At 38.1% G+C, this 22,390-nt stretch overlaps 1 protein-coding gene across 1 annotated transcript; it reads left to right on the forward strand.

The window, feature by feature from the left end:
- Positions 1-7,519: 7,519 nt before the first annotated feature.
- Positions 7,520-18,397, forward strand: LOC108666422 (organic cation transporter protein-like). Its single transcript, XM_047884955.1, has 6 exons — positions 7,520-7,611; positions 8,049-8,183; positions 8,587-8,666; positions 13,298-13,479; positions 17,614-17,750; positions 17,918-18,397. The coding sequence occupies exons 1-6, from the start codon at positions 7,577-7,579 to the stop codon at positions 18,318-18,320; spliced, it is 972 nt and encodes a 323-aa protein (XP_047740911.1). The 5' UTR covers positions 7,520-7,576; the 3' UTR covers positions 18,321-18,397.
- The last annotated feature ends 3,993 nt before the right edge of the window (positions 18,398-22,390 follow it).

Consider the following 22,390-nt stretch of genomic DNA (forward strand, 5'->3'; position numbering starts at 1 on the left):
GTAGTGATTTTAATAAAGGATATCTCCCTAATTTCACACGTGAGTTATTTATCATCTCTAAACTATTAGAGCCAAAGAGACAAAACCCTGTAACTTACAGGCTGAAAGATATAAGCGGTGAAAAAGTAATAGGGAGTTTTTACGAGGAAGAATATACAAAATCCAGTAGCGATGTTTATGAAATTGATAAAATTTTTAGAAAGAAGAAAGGGAAATTGTTAGTCAAATGGAAGGGATATGATGACCCATCTTGGATTCCCGAAGCTGAACTAACATAGAGTTGAATTGACACTTAGTTAAACACGCATTGTGTTCAAAATGAACACACATTGAGTTCAAAATAAACAGACATTGAGTTCAAGTTAATTGAGATATTTTACTTAATAAAATGGCGTTAATTGATATAAAAACAAAACAAGACTTGATAAAATTGAAAAGAGACTTAAGAAAACAATTCACACAAGAAAAATTTATTGAACAAGATTTATACAATGATGTTAAAAAGTATATAAGTCTCTAATTGGACTTCTGAACAAAATGGTGGAAGAAACGAAGCAAACAAGGTTAGCTCTGGAAGATGCTCCCAGAGAATTATTAACAATCAAACCTGCTGAAAGATTAGCCTTAGATCCTCCAGACTCAAAAGGACCCGACTCAAAAGGACTAGTTGGTTCAATAGCTAAAACTTTTCTAAGTTATGCATTCAAATCTGGTTCTGAATATGACAAAGCTTACGGCATAAAATTTGATGGAAAAAATGCCATGCAAGGAGATACAATTGTCTCCTTTCAAGATAATTATTTAGGGATTGGTAATAAAGTTTATGAGGGGACTGTCGGATTATGGGAGTTATTAACAAAACAAGCCCCTGAAAACTATGAAGAAAATGATGTTGCAAATTACCTAGCAATTTTGAGACAGACTAAGGCTCATCTGAAGCCGGATGGAACAATTAAAGCAAACAAAGGAGAGAAGTATAAAAAATTCATCAGACCACTCTATAAAGCGACGCAAAAAGAAAAGGTGCGTTATGAAGTTGCTAGAATTAAAGCTGTAAGCCCGGCATCATCTCGGGATTCAACTCCGGAATCAAGACCGGATACTAATTCAGATGTTTCGGGATCAGGAATAATAGTTATACCTTCGAACGTTAATGATATTGTTGCAAGACATCACTTATTATTTGGCTCTCTGAATGCTGGATCTTTAATGAATTGCAGGCGCTCACTCATGAACTTTTTAAAAGAAATTTATTAAATGAACATGATGTTAAACTATAGAATGATTTTTGTTTAAGAAAATGGAATCACAAAGCATAGTTATTACCGGCAGAAAAAGTGATATTTACACGAATTTCACACCAGCAATAAAATTGGATACAAACAAATGTCATGAACTGGCATTGGTAGGACTGGATATGTATCACTCTATCCCGAATATCGATGAGACAAATAATAAATTTTATGTAAGGAAACATGGTATAGTAATCCCGATAATTATTCCAACTGGGTGCTATGAGATAGAGAGTATCAATATGTATATTAAAAAGTATTTTGGAAACGAGGATGCAATTGATATAAAAGCGAACACCAATACTCTGAAATGCGTTATAACTATTCATGATCCTGACTTGAAAATTTATTTCAACAAACCCAACAGTTTACATACTCTGTTAGGTTTTAATGATGGAGTGTTGGAAGGTGTTGAAGAACATGAAAGTACAAATATAATAAATATAATGTCTGTTAATGCAATACTTGTTCACTGCAGTATAATCAATGGATCATATCTCAATGGTGATTTACACAATATTTTGTATACATTTTTTCCTAACGTTCCCCAGGATATAAAAATGTAGAGAATCCTAGTCAACCAATTTATCTAACCGTAGATCAGCCTTCATTTTATAATATACGAATTTGGTTAACAGATCAAAATAGAAATCTTTTGAATACTAGAGGTGAGGAAATAACAGTACGATTGCACTTAAGGTCTAAAAATATTAAATAATCTTTACAAAATATTTCTTATAAAAATGGAAAACTTACAGTGGAACGAAACTTTTCAAATTGATGAATCAATTCATTAAGTCGAAACTCATGATTATGAACCTCAAATTGGAACTGATTTAAATCGTGAACACAATGATATCAAGATTATTATTCAGAATCAAGATCAGTTTCTACTACCATCAGTTGTCTTTACATCGAAGGGGCTTTAACGAAAGAGGATGGTAGTAATTATAATTTCAAAGATGATAAAATATTAATTATCAATAATGGTTTGATGTATTTATTCGATCGAGTATCTTATAGAATCGGAAATGAGGAGATTGAGGGTATAGCTATCCTGGAATTGCTACAACTCCCAAAGGATTGACTACTTATCAACGAAACTCCAAAGAGAATATGATGTTCTTCTGGAGTATTGACACTAAGAAAAATGAAAATCGAATGATGGATTTAATGAACGTAGTGATTATTTAGGAGCCGCTGACGGTCAATTCAATTCTACAATTCCCTTGAAACATATTTTCGGATTCTATGAAAATTATAACAAAGTGATTTATGGAGTCAAGCATGACTTAACTCTGAGAAGAGGTGATGATGCAAATGCTCTGTTCAAGACTAGCGATAAAGATCCAAATCAGCAATATAAAGTTGGCGATGGAAAAATCACTATCAAAAGACTAATTTGGAAAATGACGGCTTATAAACTCTCCGATGAGTTTAAGATTAAATTATATCGTCAAATAAAAGATAAAATTCGAATATCAATTGCATACATGAATCGACAATTGGAACAAACAATAATGAGTCCTAATCAAAAGTTCTTGGATTGGAATCTTACACCAAGTTCGGGAACCCAAAGACCTCGTTACGTCATTATAGCATTTCAAACTGGTAAAGATAATTCACAACTTTCTAACGTGGCGCTGTTTGATCACTGTAATATGAAGAATGCATATATCCAGCTAAATAACGAAAGGTATCCTGAGCAAAACTTACAAATTGATTTTGATAGTAACAATTATGCGGTAGTTTATAAAATGATGATAGATTATGCATCACAGACAAATTGTACAGTTGCATATAGAGATTATAAGTTTTTACATCCGATTTTCGTATTTGATATAGTCGGCAAAATGAGCGTCTTAAGGACAGTCTTATTGATATGATGATTAAAGCTGAATTCAATAATAACATTCCTGATAACACACATGCTTATGCTCTGATTCTTTCAGACAGAATAATTCAATTACAATCCGATGGTGAAAAAATGAATATAAATTACTAAAAATTTAACAATTTTTTTAGATTTATATCTTATTAAAATGATGTATTGCGTAAAATGTCAAAAGAAGACTGATACTGAGCATGCTCAGTATGTTACGACGACAAATAATAAAACATTAAAAAGCGGACGTTGCTTGATTTGTAAGAAAACTAAAACTTCTTTTGTATCAACAAAAGAAGCAAAAGAAGGAGGCTTCATCTTTTCAATTCCTGCTATCCTAAGAGCTCTAGGCGCTGCTGGGTCTCTGGCAGGAGCTTCTGCCATAGCTAGTGCAGTCAATACGAAGAAAGCTGATGATAAACTTATAGCAGAAACGAAGCGACATAATGAAGCAATGGAAGCTAAAAAGGGATCTGGTTTAAGATTGATCACAGCGAAAAAATCTTCACAAAAAAAAAATCTTGGGAAGAAGGTCTCTACTTTAACCCACCAATAAAATAATACCCATTAAACCATAACACACAACATGATTTCAAACATTATTTGAGTGTTGAAAGTTCCTAGAGTCAGAGATATTTTCATGAGGGATACACTGCCTATGTCACCTTTTAAAACGGAGCGAGGAATTTTGAATCTTGATGTGAAAGAGGGAACTGGAATGCATTGGACTTGTTGGTATAAGGAAAATGATACTTAACGACTGGAGTTAAATTTAAAAAATAGTTAAAACGACTGGAGTATGAGAGATTTGATACCATCCTATTAGATCTGTTTAGGAATGGGTATTAAAATATATTTATTTCATTTTTCTTTCTAAAATAGCGAGCATTAATATCCAGGCAAATAATTTTAATCTTTAATATTTCACCTACAATTCAATTATTACAACTCTGAGCGACGAGATACGAATTGAGTTTTATAATGCTGATTTAGGTATGAAATTTTTAGAGTCGGCAATTGCAGATATATATAAAATTTTTGAGTACCAGATCGATTGTTTTGAAGAAAAACTTATTAAACAATTCAATGAGAAAATTTACAGTTTGCAGTCAGCTCTCGGTGACAAAGTCAGGAAATTGGAATTGAATTTTGCAGAAAAACAAATCAAGCAAATTGATGAGAAAATATCAGTTTGCCGCTCTCGTCCGAATAAAAAATATACAAACGGGTTTTGAGGATAAACCAATGAAACAATTTGGGGAGAAAATAAATAGTTTGCTGGCAACGGTTGATGATAAAATCACGTATTTGTAATTGCATATTGAAGAAAATTTGAAACTGATTATTAAAGCTGATGAGGAGAGCCATAGAGTACAGTTGGCGTTTGAAGATTTAGTAAATGAAAAGCTTATAATTTCTGAATTATGGATTCATAACCTCGAGTTAAAAATTGATGGAAAAGTATCTTTTGCCGAAGTTGATCAGAAATTTTAAGGCTTGGAGTCAAATTTAGCTTCATTTAACGATGCGAAATTTAAAAACTTAACATGGAGTTACGAGCTGGACAAAACATGGAGTTACGAGCTGGCTCAGTTCAGCTGACAAATATGGAAGATTTTATTAATGAGATGAAGGATATTAAAAATATATTTCATTAGCTTCCAAAGATATTATAATCTAGTCAAAATAAAATCAATCAATTTAAATTGATGCTGCAAAATGAAATTGATAAAAATATAGAACTGAACAAAATATTAACTGATCGTATAAATAATCTTATAGCTTCATGAGTTCGGGAAAGTCTGTATGCTTTAGAAGTTTTACTTTATTAAAATGACTGGTGTTAATATATTTGGAACAGGAATTGATAGTTCGCCCATGGCGCATCCAAGAGGTCCTCCAGGTATTGGCTTTCAGTACCTCGACGCTGAAAAAATTTTGATGTGAATAATATGAGACTTGCATATATCTTTTGTCCAAATGAGGATAAGGCTGCTGCATGCAAGAGTTATGTTGATGAGGAGGTTATAAAAGTCTGAGATGTTCATGTAAGAGATTCAGAAATGACAAATGAAAAATATATGTAGTGAGGGAGGATGTCATGGTGCATATATCAACTCTCTCGTGAAAGAATTGCCAGCAGTAAAATCAATAGTAGAAACTCTTGATGGAAAAGTAACTCAGGAAATGACAAATTATGACAAAAAAGTAACTCAAGAAATGATTGAAGTAAAAAACAGAATTGGAAAATCTTGGTATGAAATTAACTCAGGAAATGACTTGAGAAAAATCAACATTGCGATAACAAATGAATAATTTGAAATCCCTCGATGAAAAAGTGTCCTCATTAGCAGGAACTCAAGTTGAATGAAAAGCATAAAATAATGGTGTTGAAACATGGAGAGATGACTACATGAATAAAGTAGCAGACGTAGCGAAAAAGCAGAATGAGTTCTCTGAACGACTTTAAAAGTTGAGGATATTGGAACAGGCGTTCGCTGGAAAACTCTACCTTGATTTTTAGAAAATATAAATATTAAATCAAGTTTATAAAGTAATCAAATGTATCTTTAATCTTTGTTGATAAAAATGAGAGCTAATGTACACAAAGAAATATTGATAAATAAAAGAGTTCCAACTCACTTTACTTAATGTATTTACGCTTCGGTATAGAAAACTCATTCCATCTAGTCAAGCGTGATAAGCCCATTAAAACTATTCGAAAATACAGAGTGATTCATGTTGGAAATAAATTAAACTTAATTGAGAGTAGTTAATTTACACGCTATTGTCATTCAAGGCAGCCTGTGAGGAGGAAAAAAAGCTTGATGAAATTTCTTATAAAATGGAAGACGCAATAACAGATGTCCGAAGATGAGTGATATATCCCCTGCAAATATTCAAATTGATGTTGATAATATTCGCTATGATATTCGCCAGCTCTCCACTGAAGTAAATCAGATTATAATTCAAGTGATTATTACAGAATAAACATTGAAAAAGATTTTTGAAACAAAAACTTTTAAAAATGCACAATAAGTGGAAGTACGATAATAAAAATAAACAGAGGAACTATTTTGTATTTCCTTCTCCATGTTTGAGATGTCTTATAATTTGAAGATCGAACTACAGAAAACGTCATTGCTACTGAAGTTGCTAATGGAGAACTTTATTGATTCCAATAATCTTTTCCTGTATAGCGAGTCAACTCATCAGGCTGAATATAAGTTGTTGAAGAACGCCTTAGAAAAGGGATATAATAAATCTGAAATCATTGATTTAATTTCTGACGGCAATTGCAATATTGACGAATATCATCATAAGCTATCTAAAAAACGTTAATAAAAATGTGCCATCGAATATTTTGAGAATACTGCTTCTGTACCTGATCCCAGTGATATAGATGCTAGGAAGATGAATTCGTTCATTTTGATGATATTACTAAAAAAATCAAAATCCTGCTAATAATTTTTCACACGAGGAAGGCATAATAACTGGTTCAAATTACTTATCCCAAAACTATTACATATTATCAAGACAAACCATTAGAACGAATAAAATTTAATAATTCTTTTCGAATTTCCTTTCATCGATATGAAGAGTATTCACAGTGATTACATTGCATGCGATATGCCCTTTGCCGAGTTTCAAGAACTGTGTAATGAAACGTAGGTATAAAGTACCTCATAGTTTTGTGTTGATTAATAAATATGAACACCCCGGTTCTGGAAAGTATTTCTAAAATTTATATCAATTATACATCCCACAAGAGTATCTTCCATGAAAACATTCGCTCACGCTTAAGGCTCTCTGTTAAAAAGTATTCGGTCAATCGGGGTAAATGGTCGTTAACTCTCGACATTGATGGAAAGATTCGAAGCAAAATTGTAGGCAAATGGTTAGGTTTTTTGATCGAAAGACAGTGTTTAAATTTTTTATGACCAAGATTCTAGGTAAAGTTTTTATAAATGATCTGGTTTTATTCGGGGTTATTGGCCATTTTTAATGGGTATTATTCGGGGTAATATTTTGGGTAAATGATCGGTAAGCTGTTAAGCTGTTTAGAAAAATTGTCGTGATAGGCTCACTATCAATACTACTAAAAGCATTTACCCAGATGCACTCAATAATCTAAAACATTTCACGGCCATGTTGTGTTCTTTAGTACACTTGTAATTAACTTGCGCTTCTATGACTAGAATATCATTTGCTTTGATATTATATTGTTGATATAACAAATTATTATTCCTTTGGATAAGATGGCAATAGTTGCTTCACTTTCGTGTGACATATGACATAACGATTGACTGTTTCCTTGCAGCAAGAGAAGACCAATATGTCACCTGATGACGCTGAGCAAGAAAGCAGAAACGTCTTGAATTTACTGAAAACGCCAAATATGAGGACGCGCTCGTTGATCCTTTTCTATGCCTGGTAAGTTGGTTCTTACAGTATGTATTACAAACCTAAAATAAAAATTGAGTCACTAAAAATACATTCCCCAAAATATAATACCATAGCCTAACAAAACACCCGTGCATGAACTGGGGGATTCGACGTTCATAAACGATACTTAGTAGAAAACCTTTTTTCAAAAATTTGTTTCTTCCCATCACTTCGCTCTAATTGTTCTTAACGGTAATTTACTATTGACTGACATTACGCACAATATAAGAAGTCATAGACATACGTTACATTTTTTAATTTTATTTAAACGATAGATAAAGTTGAGCCACTTTTCTTAAAAACCATTATTGTTACCGATTAGACAAGAAAGCGAATAAAGTCAGTGACGCATGCGGACGTCGGAAAACACTGAATTGGGGAATTTTGGAACATTAAATTAAAAAAACAATGAATTATGAATTCAGGTTCACGACGTCGATGGTCTACTACGGCATCTCTCAAAACGTTGGCAACCTCGAGGGAAACATTTTCGTAAATTTTATCGTCACGATGCTCATCGAAATACCTGCAACTCTTCTAATTGCAATTGTTTTCGACAGGTGACCTTTAATTTATTTTCTATTCAGAGACCTCATTTGTCTATAGGTTTTTGCGATGCAAAATTTATTGCTCAATATACAAGTGTCAACTATACATGAAAATTGTTACAACATGCTGATCAATAAACCCCTGCACGTCTGCTTGGTCGCTGCAGGTATTATTTTTCCATCATTTTTTGCTAATGTGCCGCAAAATTTATTATGCACACTATCTTGATATCCTCCCATCTGACCTCACCGTATTGTAGCTAATATTGTACCAACTGAAAATTTGAAATTATCATTCTGAAGATAGGTTTACAAATAAGGTATTGCAATTTTAAACAAATTTCAAAATTTATTGATTGAAAACTCAAATTTATTTATTAATCGATCTTTTAATATTTCGTTTTATTTTTATCAGACTTGGTCACAAAGTGTGTCTATTGGCGTCGGTTTTAATAGCCGGGGCTGGCTGCTTCATTACTGCCTTTCTGCCTGCGGGTGAGATGAACAAGGATATTGTATTAAGGGCTTTAAGGCTAAAATTGAGTTAAGGTAGAATTAAACACGACTCCGGCCTGCTGGTGAGATGAATCAGGTTATCCAATGAAATCTTAACTGAAGGTAATGAGGAATTATACCTGCAAGGTAGGAAATACATGTCTCAGTTACGAAAGGGTTAAAAGATAAAACTTGTTTGTAAATAGGGTAATGATCCGCTGTCAAACTGTCGGTTTATTACTTCATAAAATATCACCTGAACTTCTATTTTATTCGCTTCACTGTAACGTTGTTGTAGTGATAACTTCAATCAAACTGACCAGCCTTCCATCAGCTTTGAATGTCCATCCAAGAAATTTTACAATTTATGCATTTTGCTAACACCTTTTGTCGAGGGGAAATCCTATGTTCGGCAATATATAGTTATTTGTCAGGAGGCAATATATAGCTATGCTTCATGAGTTTAACTTGAGGACATGTATTTGATGACTATGTGAGGGTTGAGTAGAGAAGCTTTTTATTTAAAACTAATATTGATACGGTGCCGATACGTTACAGAGTCATTAAAGAGCTACAGGCTGGTATACGACCTTCAGACTTCAACCGCCAGGTCGGAGTAACAATAACAATGAGTGCTACATCGTGGCGGACGGGCTACAAAAACATTACAGAGGTACAGACTGGATACGACCCTCAGTCTTCGACCATCAGATCGGAGTAACTATAAAAATTAGTGCTTCATCATGGCGGTCGTTCAGGCTAGATGCGTGCCATTTGGGGACTTACTAAAGTGCCCAACCCTTTCTTAAACTTGGTAATTCTGCCCACAGAGCCCTTGAACTCGTGGCTCATAATCCGTATCATCTGTATTACTTACTATAGCGCCCAACTGTTTTATAGACGTAGTACATTCGCCCACAGAGCTCTTGTATTCGTGACACATAAGCTGTATAAGCTGACGACTCAGCGTCTAAGGCAACCCTCAGTGACACAGTGCACTCAAATATAACTAGGTCTGCTGGTAAACAAATAGGGATTTGTATCCACAAACTAATCCCGGACACTTTCCATCAGGAGTGTTTGCAGCTTTCCAGTTCTACCAAGCAGTTAATCAACGTACATTTCGAGTGACCTTATGACCTTATGACGAGTTCGGGACTTCCTAGTCCCCGGTCACGCTGATGCGCCGCCTTCGTCGTCTCCCGTCTCCGAGTCGTCGCTAGGCAGGTCACCCCGCCCTCGGGTCCCAGATGCAACGTTGGACGTGCCGTATATTTGCCCTCCTTCGTGCCAGCTGATGCATGCTGTTGCTAGTCGCTGGCTTAGGGTAGTTTTCCATTACTGTACAATCCGGGATCTCTCTCAACCTGTTGTCCAGTCTTCTCTTGAATGTTGCAAGGGTGAACTCCCCTCCTCTCAGCTCTTTTGGCAGGGCATTAAAGAGCTTCGGTCCTACCACGGACAGTCATCCCTCACGGAGAGTTTGTACTCAGGCCGTGGCTCGGTTATTAAATGGGGGAACCTCGCACAGTCTACCCCTCCTTTCGTTGTAACGTGTCACTATTCTGGAGGTCTCATTCTTAAAGTTGGTAGCCAGTTCGGTTATCATCTTCCAAGTGTACAGTATGATAAACCTTTCTTTTCTCCTCTCCAGTGAGTACAGTCCCAGGTGTTTCAGCCTTTCCCAGTAGTTCAGGTTCAGCTCCCTCATGCCGCTGATCCTGCAAGTAAAGGTCCGCTGCACTGCCTCTAGTTTCCGCAACGCACCCGCCTTGAGTGGTGACCAAAGATGGCAGCAATACTCAAGATTGGGGAGAACAAGGGCTCTGAAGAGTGTAATCATTGGTGCTGCTTCTCTTATTCCAAATGTCCGTCATATCCACCTCATCCGTTGCCGGCTGCGCGAGGACTATTTCCTCGATATGGGCATCGAACGTGGTTTCAGTACTCATCAAAACTCCGAGATCTCGAACTAGTTGCATCTCCTCAATTTCTGTGCCATCTGATACAAAGTAGCGATGTGGCATCCCGATCTCTGTGCGGACTCTGTATCTTATTACTTTGCGCATGGTGCAGTTTAACTGCATATTATTCACTAGGGCCCAATCATAGACGATAGGTCATCCTGTAAACTCTCGCAGTTTAGGTCATCTGTGATCTTCATTATCACTCTTGTATCTTCTTCAAATTACGATGTAGATGCGTGGGTGAGTTCCGAGTCAATATCTGCAATGTGGATGAGGAAGAGGATCGGTCCAAGCACTGAGCCTTGCGGAACTCCGCTTTCCACCTTGGCTTCTCTCGATTGCGACAGCTTGTACTCTATCTGTAAGGAAGCTGTGGATCCAGCTCAACAGGCTTCCTCCTACCCCCAACAGCGTCATCTTTATAAAGAGCACCCCATGGTCAACTTTGCCAAAAGCTTTAGCAAAGTCTAGGTATACCACGTTCAACAGCACTGCCGCAATTCGGACGGGTCCTGGTGCTGAAAACGTCGCCAGTTCTTTGATACTTATTTCCATGTCTTCTGGTCCAAACTCAATGTTCTCCAACCCTCTACCGCCTGGCAGCTCCTGGAGATCTTCAATTTCATTCTCCACCCTTGAGTAGCGGAAGTTACTGATGACTGATTCAAACTGTGATCCCAGTAACTCACATATGCCATTGTCATCTCCGACAATGACTTCGTTATCCTTAAGCGGGCCTACTGGCGTCTTTATTTTAGCCTTGGACTGAGCGTATTTCAAAAAATACTTTCAAAATACTCTTTGAAGACCTCAACCACTCGCTCTTCCGCGGTTTGTTCTTTCATCCTATACGAGTCGTGCAGCCTGAGTTCAATTTCCTTGTGCAAATCTACTAGCCTCTTTCTTCTCATATCACCAGTGAAATCAGCTATTTGTTTATTTAATCGCTTGCGTTTTCTCATAAGGATTCGTTGGTCTCTCGGAATGCTGCGGACTTTAGGGCCTATTTTTCTCGGGGTATGACGCACACATACCTGTGCTAGTTTCTCACACAGTTTTTTTGTAGATTTCCTCAGCACTCATCTCGTGGAACTCCGCTCTCCAATCGATTTCATCAATTTCATTCCAAATTGACACCCAATCCGTTCTTTGATTGTGAAAGTTGAGTCCTGCCAGTCCCTCTTGGGGTATAGACCTGGGTAGGGTTTCAATTCCAATTGTCGTTTCCACCATCACTAAGCGATGGTCAGACTGTGAGCTATCTCCAACCAGGACGTCAACCACCATTCTTTCATTACTAGGATATTGTGTTCTCTGGTCGGCGATCGTACCTGCTGGCTGAATTAGTGTTCCGCAGCAAACTCCACAAGTTGGGCTTCTTGACTAGTGTCGCGGTTATCGACCTCTAAGCCGTCAATGCTTGTCCAACGGATTCGTGGGAGATTGAAGTCCCCACCAGTTATCAGGCTGGGGGCTGGGACACCCAGTTCAGCCACCCTGGTCTCTATTTCCTTAAGGGTTTTGTTGAAATTTTCCGGCGGACAAGCAGGCGGTCTATAGACTATGGCTACACACAGGTCAAATTTTTTTTATGTGAAGTAGCACCTGTCAACAAAGCCGTCAGAGTTTCCAGATTTCGATCTCAATTTTACGGTGCTTCTTGCGAGGGAGTTCCTAAGGTAGACAATTACTCCACCCTTCTTTCTCCCTTCTTTCCGGTCCACGGTAGTGTTGGAATCCATCAATTGTAATTCCTGCTTCGAGGATATCTTTTCTTAGGTGCGACTCCATTAGTGCAATCATAATGATCCCACCCACGTCGGTCATTTCACGCAGCACGCCAATCTTGTGACGCGCTCTCAGTGGGAAGAGCCCCTCGATGTTAGCCAGCAAAATGCCAGACTCTTCCCTTATTGGTGCGCTTACCTGCGTCTCCATTACTCTGCCAGGCGCCCCTGGCCCAGCAGCTCCTGCATCTGGAGTTGAATTATTTCCAGCTGCGCCTCATTTCTAAAAAAAAACACCGTAGGTAAACTCTGGCCCCCCGCGTGCGTCCCTGTCCCATACGCTTGGACCACTCCCTGGAGTAGCTAGGTCATCTCTCCTTCTCCAAGAACTACTCTCCTCACCGCTCCTTTTTCCAGTGTTTCCCGCAACCCTGTCTTCACTGCCCTGTTTTCCTTGTGATGATGGGGACTGTGAGGGTGAGGGAGTGGGCTGGCGTCCAGCAGGAGCCCTTCGTTGTGGGGGTGAATCATTGCTGCCTCCTCTTCTGTCGGCTTCCTCCGTTCGCTTCCGCGATTTTGTGTAAAGAAACCTGCAGTTTTCATTCGTGCAATTTTCTGCATAACACTCCAGCACAACTTAGGGTGATAGAACGCGCAGTCTCTTTCTTTTTTGCCCCTCGTGGATGCCCGCTTCCGTAGGTACAGAATTTATAACACATTCTGGAATGTAAACATCTGCAGCCATCGCCCTTTTGCCAGTGTTCACATTTCTTTTGCAGGTACTTCCAGAAAACAAGTTTCTTTGCTGGTGGTTTATTTGATAGGGCATCTGTAACTTGAGTGCTGTAGCTAGTTGAGTTAGTTGAGTAGAGTGCTGCTTCTTCATTTTGGAGGAATGAACTGGAATGGAGCTTTACCTACCTACCCATTCCTGCAGAGGCGTCCGCCGCCATCGTGGTGCTGAGCCTCATAGGGAAGTTCGGAGCAGCTGCAGCGTTCGGCGCGCTGTACGTGTACGGCAGCGAGGTGTTCCCGACGTCGCACCGCAGCACAGGGCTCGGCTGCTGCTCCATGTTTGCTAGGGCCGCCGGTGTCATAGCTCCTCTGGTCGACCTGCTGGTATTTTATCTGAAATAATGACCCAAATAATGAACAGAATAATGTGGTACCAATAGGTCTTAAACCAAAAAATAATAATGTAGAATATCTACACATTATAATCATTGGTGTAGTTAGGCAGTAGTTGTTCTTTAATGCCGGGTTAACTGAAGACCAGAGAGTACTTCTTCTTGACAATTTTATTATTGTTTTTCTCTATTCGGCGTATTAGGCTTTTGATAGAAACGGAAAAAAACAGATATAGAGTTTCCAAGGGAACTTAATTATCGTTCACGACGTTTCGAATAATTACTTTCATTATGACTACTTAGTTATGAATGACTACTCACGACTACCTTCGTTATCAAGTGCAGAAAGACTAATGAAAAGATGTTAGTAAAAACACAGGGTATTGTGGATATAGATTGAAATCAAAGCTTGAATTACGAGAACCTTTTCGACGTCCTTACAAATCCGGCAGTTTGCAAACTTATATTAGGAGAGCATCAGCTATCGCCAGTCTTGTGGATGAGAGTATCAGCTATCGCCAGTCTTGTGGAGTCTGGGCATCTCATGACGATACTGCACTGAAAAAAGTCTGCGCGTTGAGCGTAGACAGCTAATATGTTTTAATGGCTAAACGAAACTAAACGAACCAGTCCAAAAATGTGCGTACGCTGTTTTCGTTTAATATTTATAAAACTATCGCTCGATCGAAGCCACTCGGCGGATGATGTCATCGCAGGACATAAACATAAACGCCAAATTTACCAACAAGTTTTAATTTAACACATGTGATAAAACTGTTTCCAGCCGCAATATCAACGTTATAATACTAACAATATAACATGTTGATTATATCATGCAATAGTGATTAAACATACGTACGACATTCACAGGCTCTATAGTTTTCATCGTTGGTGTTTACATTTCCTCGAATACAGAGACGGTTTTTAATTCATTGGATGTGAAACATACAGCCCTTCGATTACAGTCTGTGTTATTGGTGAGCCAAGTAGAAGATCATCGACAGCTAATTCAAACTTATTCATCAATTCTAATAGTGTATGTAGAAGCTGCGCCAAAAGATTAACCTGGAGACTATGATATCTTAGACATGCTTTTAGCAAAACAAGTTACATAACAATTCGACATATGCCAACTAAAGTATTAATTGGTAGAGCGAGGAATGCTTTTGACAAAGTTGACCATGGAGTGCTCTTTAGAAAGCTGAGACTGTTGAGGATATGAGGAATCCTGTTAAGGTGGATCCATAACTTCCTAACAACTAGAGTACAAGCTGTCGCAATTGTAAACTCGAAATCGAAAGAAGCGCGCGTGTAAACGGAGTGCACAAGGCTCGGTGCTTGGACCGAAACTATTACTCATCCACATCGCCAATATCGACCCGGAACTTGACCACGCATCTACATCGTCATTTGCGGACGATACAAGAATGCTGATGGAGATCACAGAGGACAGGATGTTTCAGGATGACTTATAGACAATCTTAGATTGGGCTCTAGCGAATAATACGCAATTCAACGGCACCAAGTTCGAAGTAATGAGAGACAGCGTTGGCGCAAAGACCGGGATGCCACAGCGCTACTTGGCATCGGATCTCACAGAAATTGAAGATCAGCAACTTGTTCGAGATCTCGGAATGTTGATGTGTACCGAAGCCACGTTCGATGACCACATCGATGTAATAGTTGAGCGAGGCAGACAAAGGATAGGATGGATCTGGCAAACATTTCGAACAAGAGGGGCAGCGCCAATGATTACACTCTTCAGAGTTCTAGTGCTCCCCAATATTGAATACTGCTGTCAGCTTTGGACGCCGCTCAAGGTGGGTGCTCTGTGGAAACTGGAGGCAGTGCAGCGGATCTTGACGTACAGGATCAGCGGCATTAGGGAGCTGGACCTGAACTACTGGGAAAGGCTGAAAACCTGGGACTGTACTCACTGGAGAGGATAAAAGAGAGGTATATCATACTGTACACTTGGAAGATGATAACCAGACAGGCTCCCAACATTGAATTTGAGACGTCCATAATTCTGACATACTACGATGAAAGGAGAAGGAGACTGAGAATACCCTATTCAATAACCGTGCCGTGGCCAGAAGAGTACAGACTGTTCGTGAGTGATCACTGACCGTGATACGAACAAGGTTGTTCAACGCCTTACCAAAGGTGCTGAGAGGGGGAATTTTACCCTTGCGATTTTCATGAGACACCTGGATAAGTTTCTTAATACGATCCCGGATTGCGCAGTTATGGGAAACTACCCTCAGCAAGTGACAAGCAACAGCATCTTGCATCAGCTGGCACAAAGGAGGGCAAATAGACTGAACGAGCACGCCCAACGTTACATCGGGGACCGGAGGGCGGGTTGACCTGTCTATCGACGACTTGGAGAAGGAGGACGACGAAGGCTGAGCATCAGCTTGACCATGGACTACGAAGTCCTAAACTCATCATAAGGTCACAATGTATTGTTGAATACTTTAATTAGAATTTAGCTTAAACTGCCAAAATTTTTAAATATTCTCAAATGCTTTAAATTTTAGCATTATATATCATATGCGAACTGTCTACCTAGCAGTACATTTGTGACATCATTATTCTATCTGTGGAAAAATTTCTTTTGATGTCTTTCGATAAAATTAATGATCACAAGCTGACTTATTATCCGTCGTTAGTGTAGTGAGGCTTCCTCATAGAAGCGCTCAACCCTATTTATGCGCTAATAGTAGCTTTAGTTACGTGCTCCGGCTGGCTGAGTGGCGTTTTACGTACCTGTGCCAACTCAGTTTTGAACAATCCGGGGGAGCGCAGCCGTGGGTAACAAAGTTTACACATAGCCTCAGATTAATTAGCTGTGGATAACTCCGGCTAACAGTAAATCCGCTTTGCACAACACAGCCACTGCTTCACAACGCCGGAGCACAACTGGCAGGAGCGCAACAGGCCCTACCGCAACAGAGGCGCAGGTTATGTTAGGTTACATTACGTTAGAAGTAGCCTGTTGCGGTAGGGCCTGTTGCGCTCCGGCCAGTTGTGCTCCGGCCTGTATGCGCTCCGGCCTGTGACTGAACGGTTCTGTTGTAGTGGGCGCTTTGTGTTGAAAGCCGTGAAGATGCCCGGCTGCGTTACGCTCGGGAAGGTATATGAATCGCACTGTGGACCTGGGCTATGCTGACCTCTAGCTATCCACCCCAATCCGGGAGAGAAACTTTGGTGTATGGTTGGTAGGCAGCGATTCGTTAGAGTGCATGTGGTAGGTCTACAACGTCACGCGAGTAAGGGTCTCATGTGGAGGACCTCTGTCATGTGGTTCTTCGGTCCTCTGTTCTGGAAGTTATATGTTAGGCGGCGGCTTCAAGTCGTGCTGATCAAACCGATGTAATTTACATTTTGGAGAAGTCTTCAACCTCCTTTTTGGAATGAATATTTGTAAATAACAATGGTTTCCTATAATGGTCCCGACGTTTTGTATGGATTATTTTCCATTGTTGGATTCTTAATAAGTTTCGTGTTTTATACTGAATCAGGATATTGATTCGGGCGGGTTGCGATTGTACTTCTGAAGATATTCAGCACAATTAATTTGAGGTCTCTTTCGTCTGTCTCATAGCCTCTAGTCATCTGGTTTTGGTAATAAATTATCATAATACTTCCGTTGGATGTTGGTTCAAGCTTTGATTTCAATCTGTATCCATAATTCCTTAGGTTTGTACTATCGTCATATCAAAATTTCAAATTCAAGTGTTGCAAAACTCTCCCCTCTATCGATAATGAATGTTGTTGCATTCGAAACGTCGTAGATTATAATAAAAATGTCCCTTGTAAAATTTATATTCGAATTTACATTTCCTATCATAAACCTAATTCGCCGAATAGGAAAACAATAAAAAAATTCATCAAGAAGTACTTTCTGGTCTTCAATGAAAGCAATATTATAATCATATATCATCAATCAAATTAATTAATATATAACCTTTATATATTATATAATATATATATTCTATAAATATATAGAAATATTTAATAGTATATTATGAATTTCTGTATGAAATTAATATATTTAATAAAACAATTAAAGTACTGTGGTTCACTTCAAAATTTTTTGGTACATCACATATACTTACAGGGAAAATCAAACCCCACTCTTCCTCTGCTCTTGTTTGGGATCCTGGCAGCGGTATCAGCCTTCTCCATGTTATTCCTACCGGAGACAACGGGTTGCCCCTTAACGCAGACTCTCAGTGAGAGTGAACAACTTGGCTCGTGAGTCAGGTTTTACAGGAGCGGAGTTTAAACTTAACTGACTATCATGCAACTCATTATCTTAGTTCTTTATAACTGCTTAATATATATCCTGTCATTATTACATGGTTTTAGTGTTTAAGATAAGTCCAAGCATAGCTCTGTATTTGCTTCTGTGTTTTCGACAGAGGTCAGCCGTGTTGCTTCTTCCCCAGCTGCTCGTCCTACGACCCGCGGTCTGCAGGGGAAAAGAAGGCAGATAAAATTATAGAAGTTTTTGTAGATAAAGACATGGACGACGCAGAAATTGTCGCGAAATATCAAAAAGACGTAGAACTTGCCGGAAAATATGATGACGACGTAGAACTTGCTACCGTAAAAGATGATGTGAACGGTAAACCTGCCGCGAAAGATGTAAATAACGTAGAACTTGCCGCAAAAGATGAAAGCGACGTAGAACTTGCCACAAAAGATAATGACGTAGAACTTTTTTCAAAATATGATGACGTAGAACTTCCCGCTAAAGTTGATGACGACATAGAACTTAGCGTAAAAGAAGATAACGACAGGAACTCATCTTTAAAAAAATGAAGACGACGTAGAACCTGCCGAAGCAAAAAAAAAACAGGATGCTGTACCATATATGAGTACGCCTTAGAACTTGGCGTAGCAAGAATGACGACGACGTAAAACTTGACTTTACAAATATGAGGATGACACAGAACTTGACGTAGCAAATAAAGATGGAGGACGACGTAGAAATTAAATATCACCAACGCGTAGACACAGCCGGCTTCAGAGAGGATGGACGATGGAAGATATTCAACGCAAAGAAATAGACACTAAAATACATATAAGACGTAATTCAGAATATGGAAATGATCTAATCCTTCATATACGAAGAATGTTATGTTTTCTGTTCAAATTGAATGCTTTATATTCTGATGCCTTGAACTCGTGTAATGTGATCAGTTAAATTGTTTTCCTTTCGTCAGCAAAGGACCAATTTGAAATTAATTTAGTAATATTTTTGAACCCCGAAAATATTGATCGTGCGTGATGACGTAATACTGTTAATAGATAAGATTTAGGTCAAACTTCGGAGGAGAAAGTAACTATTTCACTATGAAGTAATTAGGCGTACAAAATTGAATGAAATTTTCACACACGGCTGTTACCCTGTCGAATGTTTCGTTCTATTAGGGGCCGCCCCACAATGAACATACTCGGCTTAAAGGCAAATCAGGCACCTAACGGCACCTACATTGTTAGGGACTGCCTTTAAATATAATAATTTCATTGATAGTTAGGTTACCTGTTTGTCATTTTCGTTTATGAGGTAACTATTACGTGACCTCGTGTAGACCCGCGCTGTATCTTGTCATTGTTATGTAATCCTCCACAGAGGTTAGGACTTGCATTGTTTATCGTGTTTATCTTCCGTGTTGATGTAGTGGTGGCCTTTCTGGTGATATTGAGTATTTTTATTTATATTAGTTTATTATTTGTGTGCTATATTCATTCGTTAGTGTTGTGATGATTCAAGTCCTTAATGGGTATTTATTCGTGCTTTTCAGCGGGGCTCCGAACTTAGGATTCAGCGGGGCTCCAAACATCGATGAAAAAATTCAGTCCGTGCTTTACGGTTATTACTTAACCTAGTTGCTCTCGTGTGTTCGGTGCTCAAATTTAGGTGCTAGAAAAGTAAAATGTTCAACTAGATTATGTAGCGCTATTATGTAGTGGCATTGCTCATTTCCCACAACGCACGGTATAAGTTGGTAACCCAACTTACGGTTAGGAACTCAGAATACAACGTGAGCTTCAAATTCTTTAAAATACGTAGGAAATGATCTCCTTGCTTGCTATGTAACTGATCTTTGATATGTTAATTAATGGTCTCATTGAGTGAGTCGGTGGTATGTGACTGGAACTGGCTCTATCTGTTAATTTGGTTGCAAATGAAAGTGTTTGTTAACGAAATTAGGAAACTTTCAAACATGATTATTGCGTGCTTGCTCTGGCATTATTTGATTTAGAATGAACCTACCAGAACTCGATGTTAATCCAATGATGAACCACTTTTTATTTAATTTTTATTTGATTCATAACGATTTAATTTTATGAAACTGCCCTGAATTATTCACTTTTTTAATAACTGTACAATAGATAAAAGAAATTACTTATTATTGCCAAATGGCAACTCATGTGATATTGACATTAACTTCTGTATGAAGCAACTGTCTTTTATTGAGACTAACTTATTTTCTTCAGAGGTAACTCGAATTTGAAAATCATATTACACAGAAGTCTATTGAAGTTATAGGCTTTAGTTAAATTATTGACTTGAAATAATTTAGAAGACAGCGTGATGCATAAACACAAGTTTTTCTTGAAGATTCGAGGCTTCAAATATTTAGTTATAAATGTTTATCTCTTTCTTGCTGTGCAACGAAGAAACGAACTACACCCTACAGTAGTTTGTTGCAAGCTATCAGCGATTTTCTGCCTTCATACGCACGTAATAACTCATGCATTCACCACACTTCGTTGAAGCTTAGGAAACTGGACGAGTTGATTACATCTGGAATCTTGGTGAGTTTTGCAAGTACTCACAAATGAAATTGGAAGTCGACCGAATATTTATTGTTTTGATATTTGCTATTAAATCCATTACCTCTCGTGTAGCGTGAACTTTGCCACCGTGGTAAGCATAGGTTAAATGGTGATCTAATTCTAAGTAAAAATAGCTTAAATGGTGATCTAAATTTTAAACGATTAAAGTGCTAACGATGGAGAAAATTCAAATTTTATTATACATTGGACAACGAATAGATCGAACATGCTGAGCAGACCGATGATTCATGTGGATGTATCAGCTCAAGTCAAATTAACCCATTCACTAAAACGATTTTGCTCGCTGTACATTAAGTCCTGCGTTATTAGAAACGGAAAGTTTCCAAACTTTATTGAGTTCTCGGTTAAAAAGTGCGCGGTCGACTGTGGGTAAATGCTCATTAACTCATGATTTTGGTGGCCAAGATTCAGAGAAAGATTATGGGTAAATGGTCAGGTTTTTGATCAGAAAACAGTGCACAAATTTTTTATGGTCAAGATTCTAAATGCAGTTGTGGGTAAATGACCAGGTTTTATTCGGGGGTAATTGGTCGCTAACTCGTGATTTTAGTGGCCGAGATTCTGAGAGAGATTGTGGGTAAATTGTCAGGCTTTTGATCAGGAGACAGTGCTCAAATTTTTGATGGTCAAAATTCTAAATAAAATTGTGGGTAAATGACCAGGTTTTATTTGGGGGTAATTATTGGTCAATTTTATTGGGTAAGATTTTGGGTAAATGATCGTTAACTGCTAAGCTGTTTATGTAGATTGTGATCATAAACTCGGTCTCTATACTACTTTTATGCCGTAGGAAAGAAATATTTATAGAATCAGCGAACGGTAAACTATTAGAACTAAAACGCACAGAAGGTAAATGTTATTTTAAACATATAATAGTTATAGGAAATTTACTTTGCCTGAATTTTGCCAGTTTTAACCGTCGATAATTATACCCATCTGAAAATTAAACAGGCGAATTTGTCCTTAATTCTAACCGATATTATATACTATTATAATTTAGCGTAACAGTCAGCCTAAAAGACGCCGGCTAGAATCCATTCTGCTCCTCAAGTTAGGAACGCGCTAGAAATTAAATTTTGGGTTAACGACCAGCATAAACTGGTTAAAGAGAGCACCGAGTTCCTGTGGTGCATAAATCACCACAAAATGAAATATTTGAAACTTGAAGTAAATGAATTAACTTGAACTTCGAGGAAGGAATTAACCACGGAGTACATAAATGACCCCGAACTTCAAGGAATAAATTGCACACGGAATAGATATATAAACCTGAACTTCAAGGAATAAAAAACCACGGATTAGATAAATCGAGGAATAAATCAACCACGTAGTTTATAATTGAACTAGAACTCCAAGAAATGCATCAACCACTTATAGTAGATAAATGAACCTGAACTTCAAGGAATAAATTCACCACGGAGTAAATAAATGAACCTGAACTTCACGGAATAAGCTAACCTTGTAGATAAATGAACCTGAACTCCACGGAATAAATTGACCACGGAGTAGATAAATGGACCTGAACTTAGAGGAATTAATTAAACACGGAGTAGATAAATGGACCTGAACTTAGAGGAATTAATTAAACACGGAGTAGATAAATGAACCTGAACTTAAAGGAATTATATGTGCAGACGTTGAAAGCGCCGGCAGGCTGCGCCTAGAACACAGAACATTCGACTCTGCTGTCCTCAGCCATAACCAAAATATCGTGCATAACGATGATTGCATTTCACTTGAAAATTACTTCATTAGACAATCCGGTATAGTGATACAAGTGAATTGATTTTCACAGCTTAGAATGGCATTATTAGACAAGAAGATATAATGATACAATTGAAGTGATGTTCACTGCTTAGAATTTTTTACTAGCAGTAAGAGTAAACCTTCTTGCAGTCTTGACTATTATATCATTTTGTTATTATGTTATAGGACAACAGTGCCCAGGGAAAAGTTGATGCGAATGTTCTAAAGGAGGGAAAATAATTTCTGCGCCTAAAATACGTTGAAATACATAGGCCTAA

This window comes from Hyalella azteca, unplaced genomic scaffold (assembly GCF_000764305.2).
Source record: "Hyalella azteca isolate HAZT.00-mixed unplaced genomic scaffold, Hazt_2.0.2 contig16599, whole genome shotgun sequence".
NCBI classification, from domain to species: domain Eukaryota; kingdom Metazoa; phylum Arthropoda; class Malacostraca; order Amphipoda; family Hyalellidae; genus Hyalella; species Hyalella azteca.

What these genes read in the sequence shown, in the direction of transcription:
- LOC108666422 (XM_047884955.1), top strand. Translation starts at nt 7,577, where the DNA reads ATGAGGACGCGCTCGTTGATCCTTTTCTATGCCTG. An exon ending in TTGATCCTTTTCTATGCCTG is followed by an intron (nt 7,612 to 8,048) that starts GTAAGTTGGTTC and finishes TTATGAATTCAG; the next exon opens with GTTCACGACGTCGATGGTCT. An exon ending in TACTGCCTTTCTGCCTGCGG is followed by an intron (nt 8,667 to 13,297) that starts GTGAGATGAACA and finishes CCATTCCTGCAG; the next exon opens with AGGCGTCCGCCGCCATCGTG.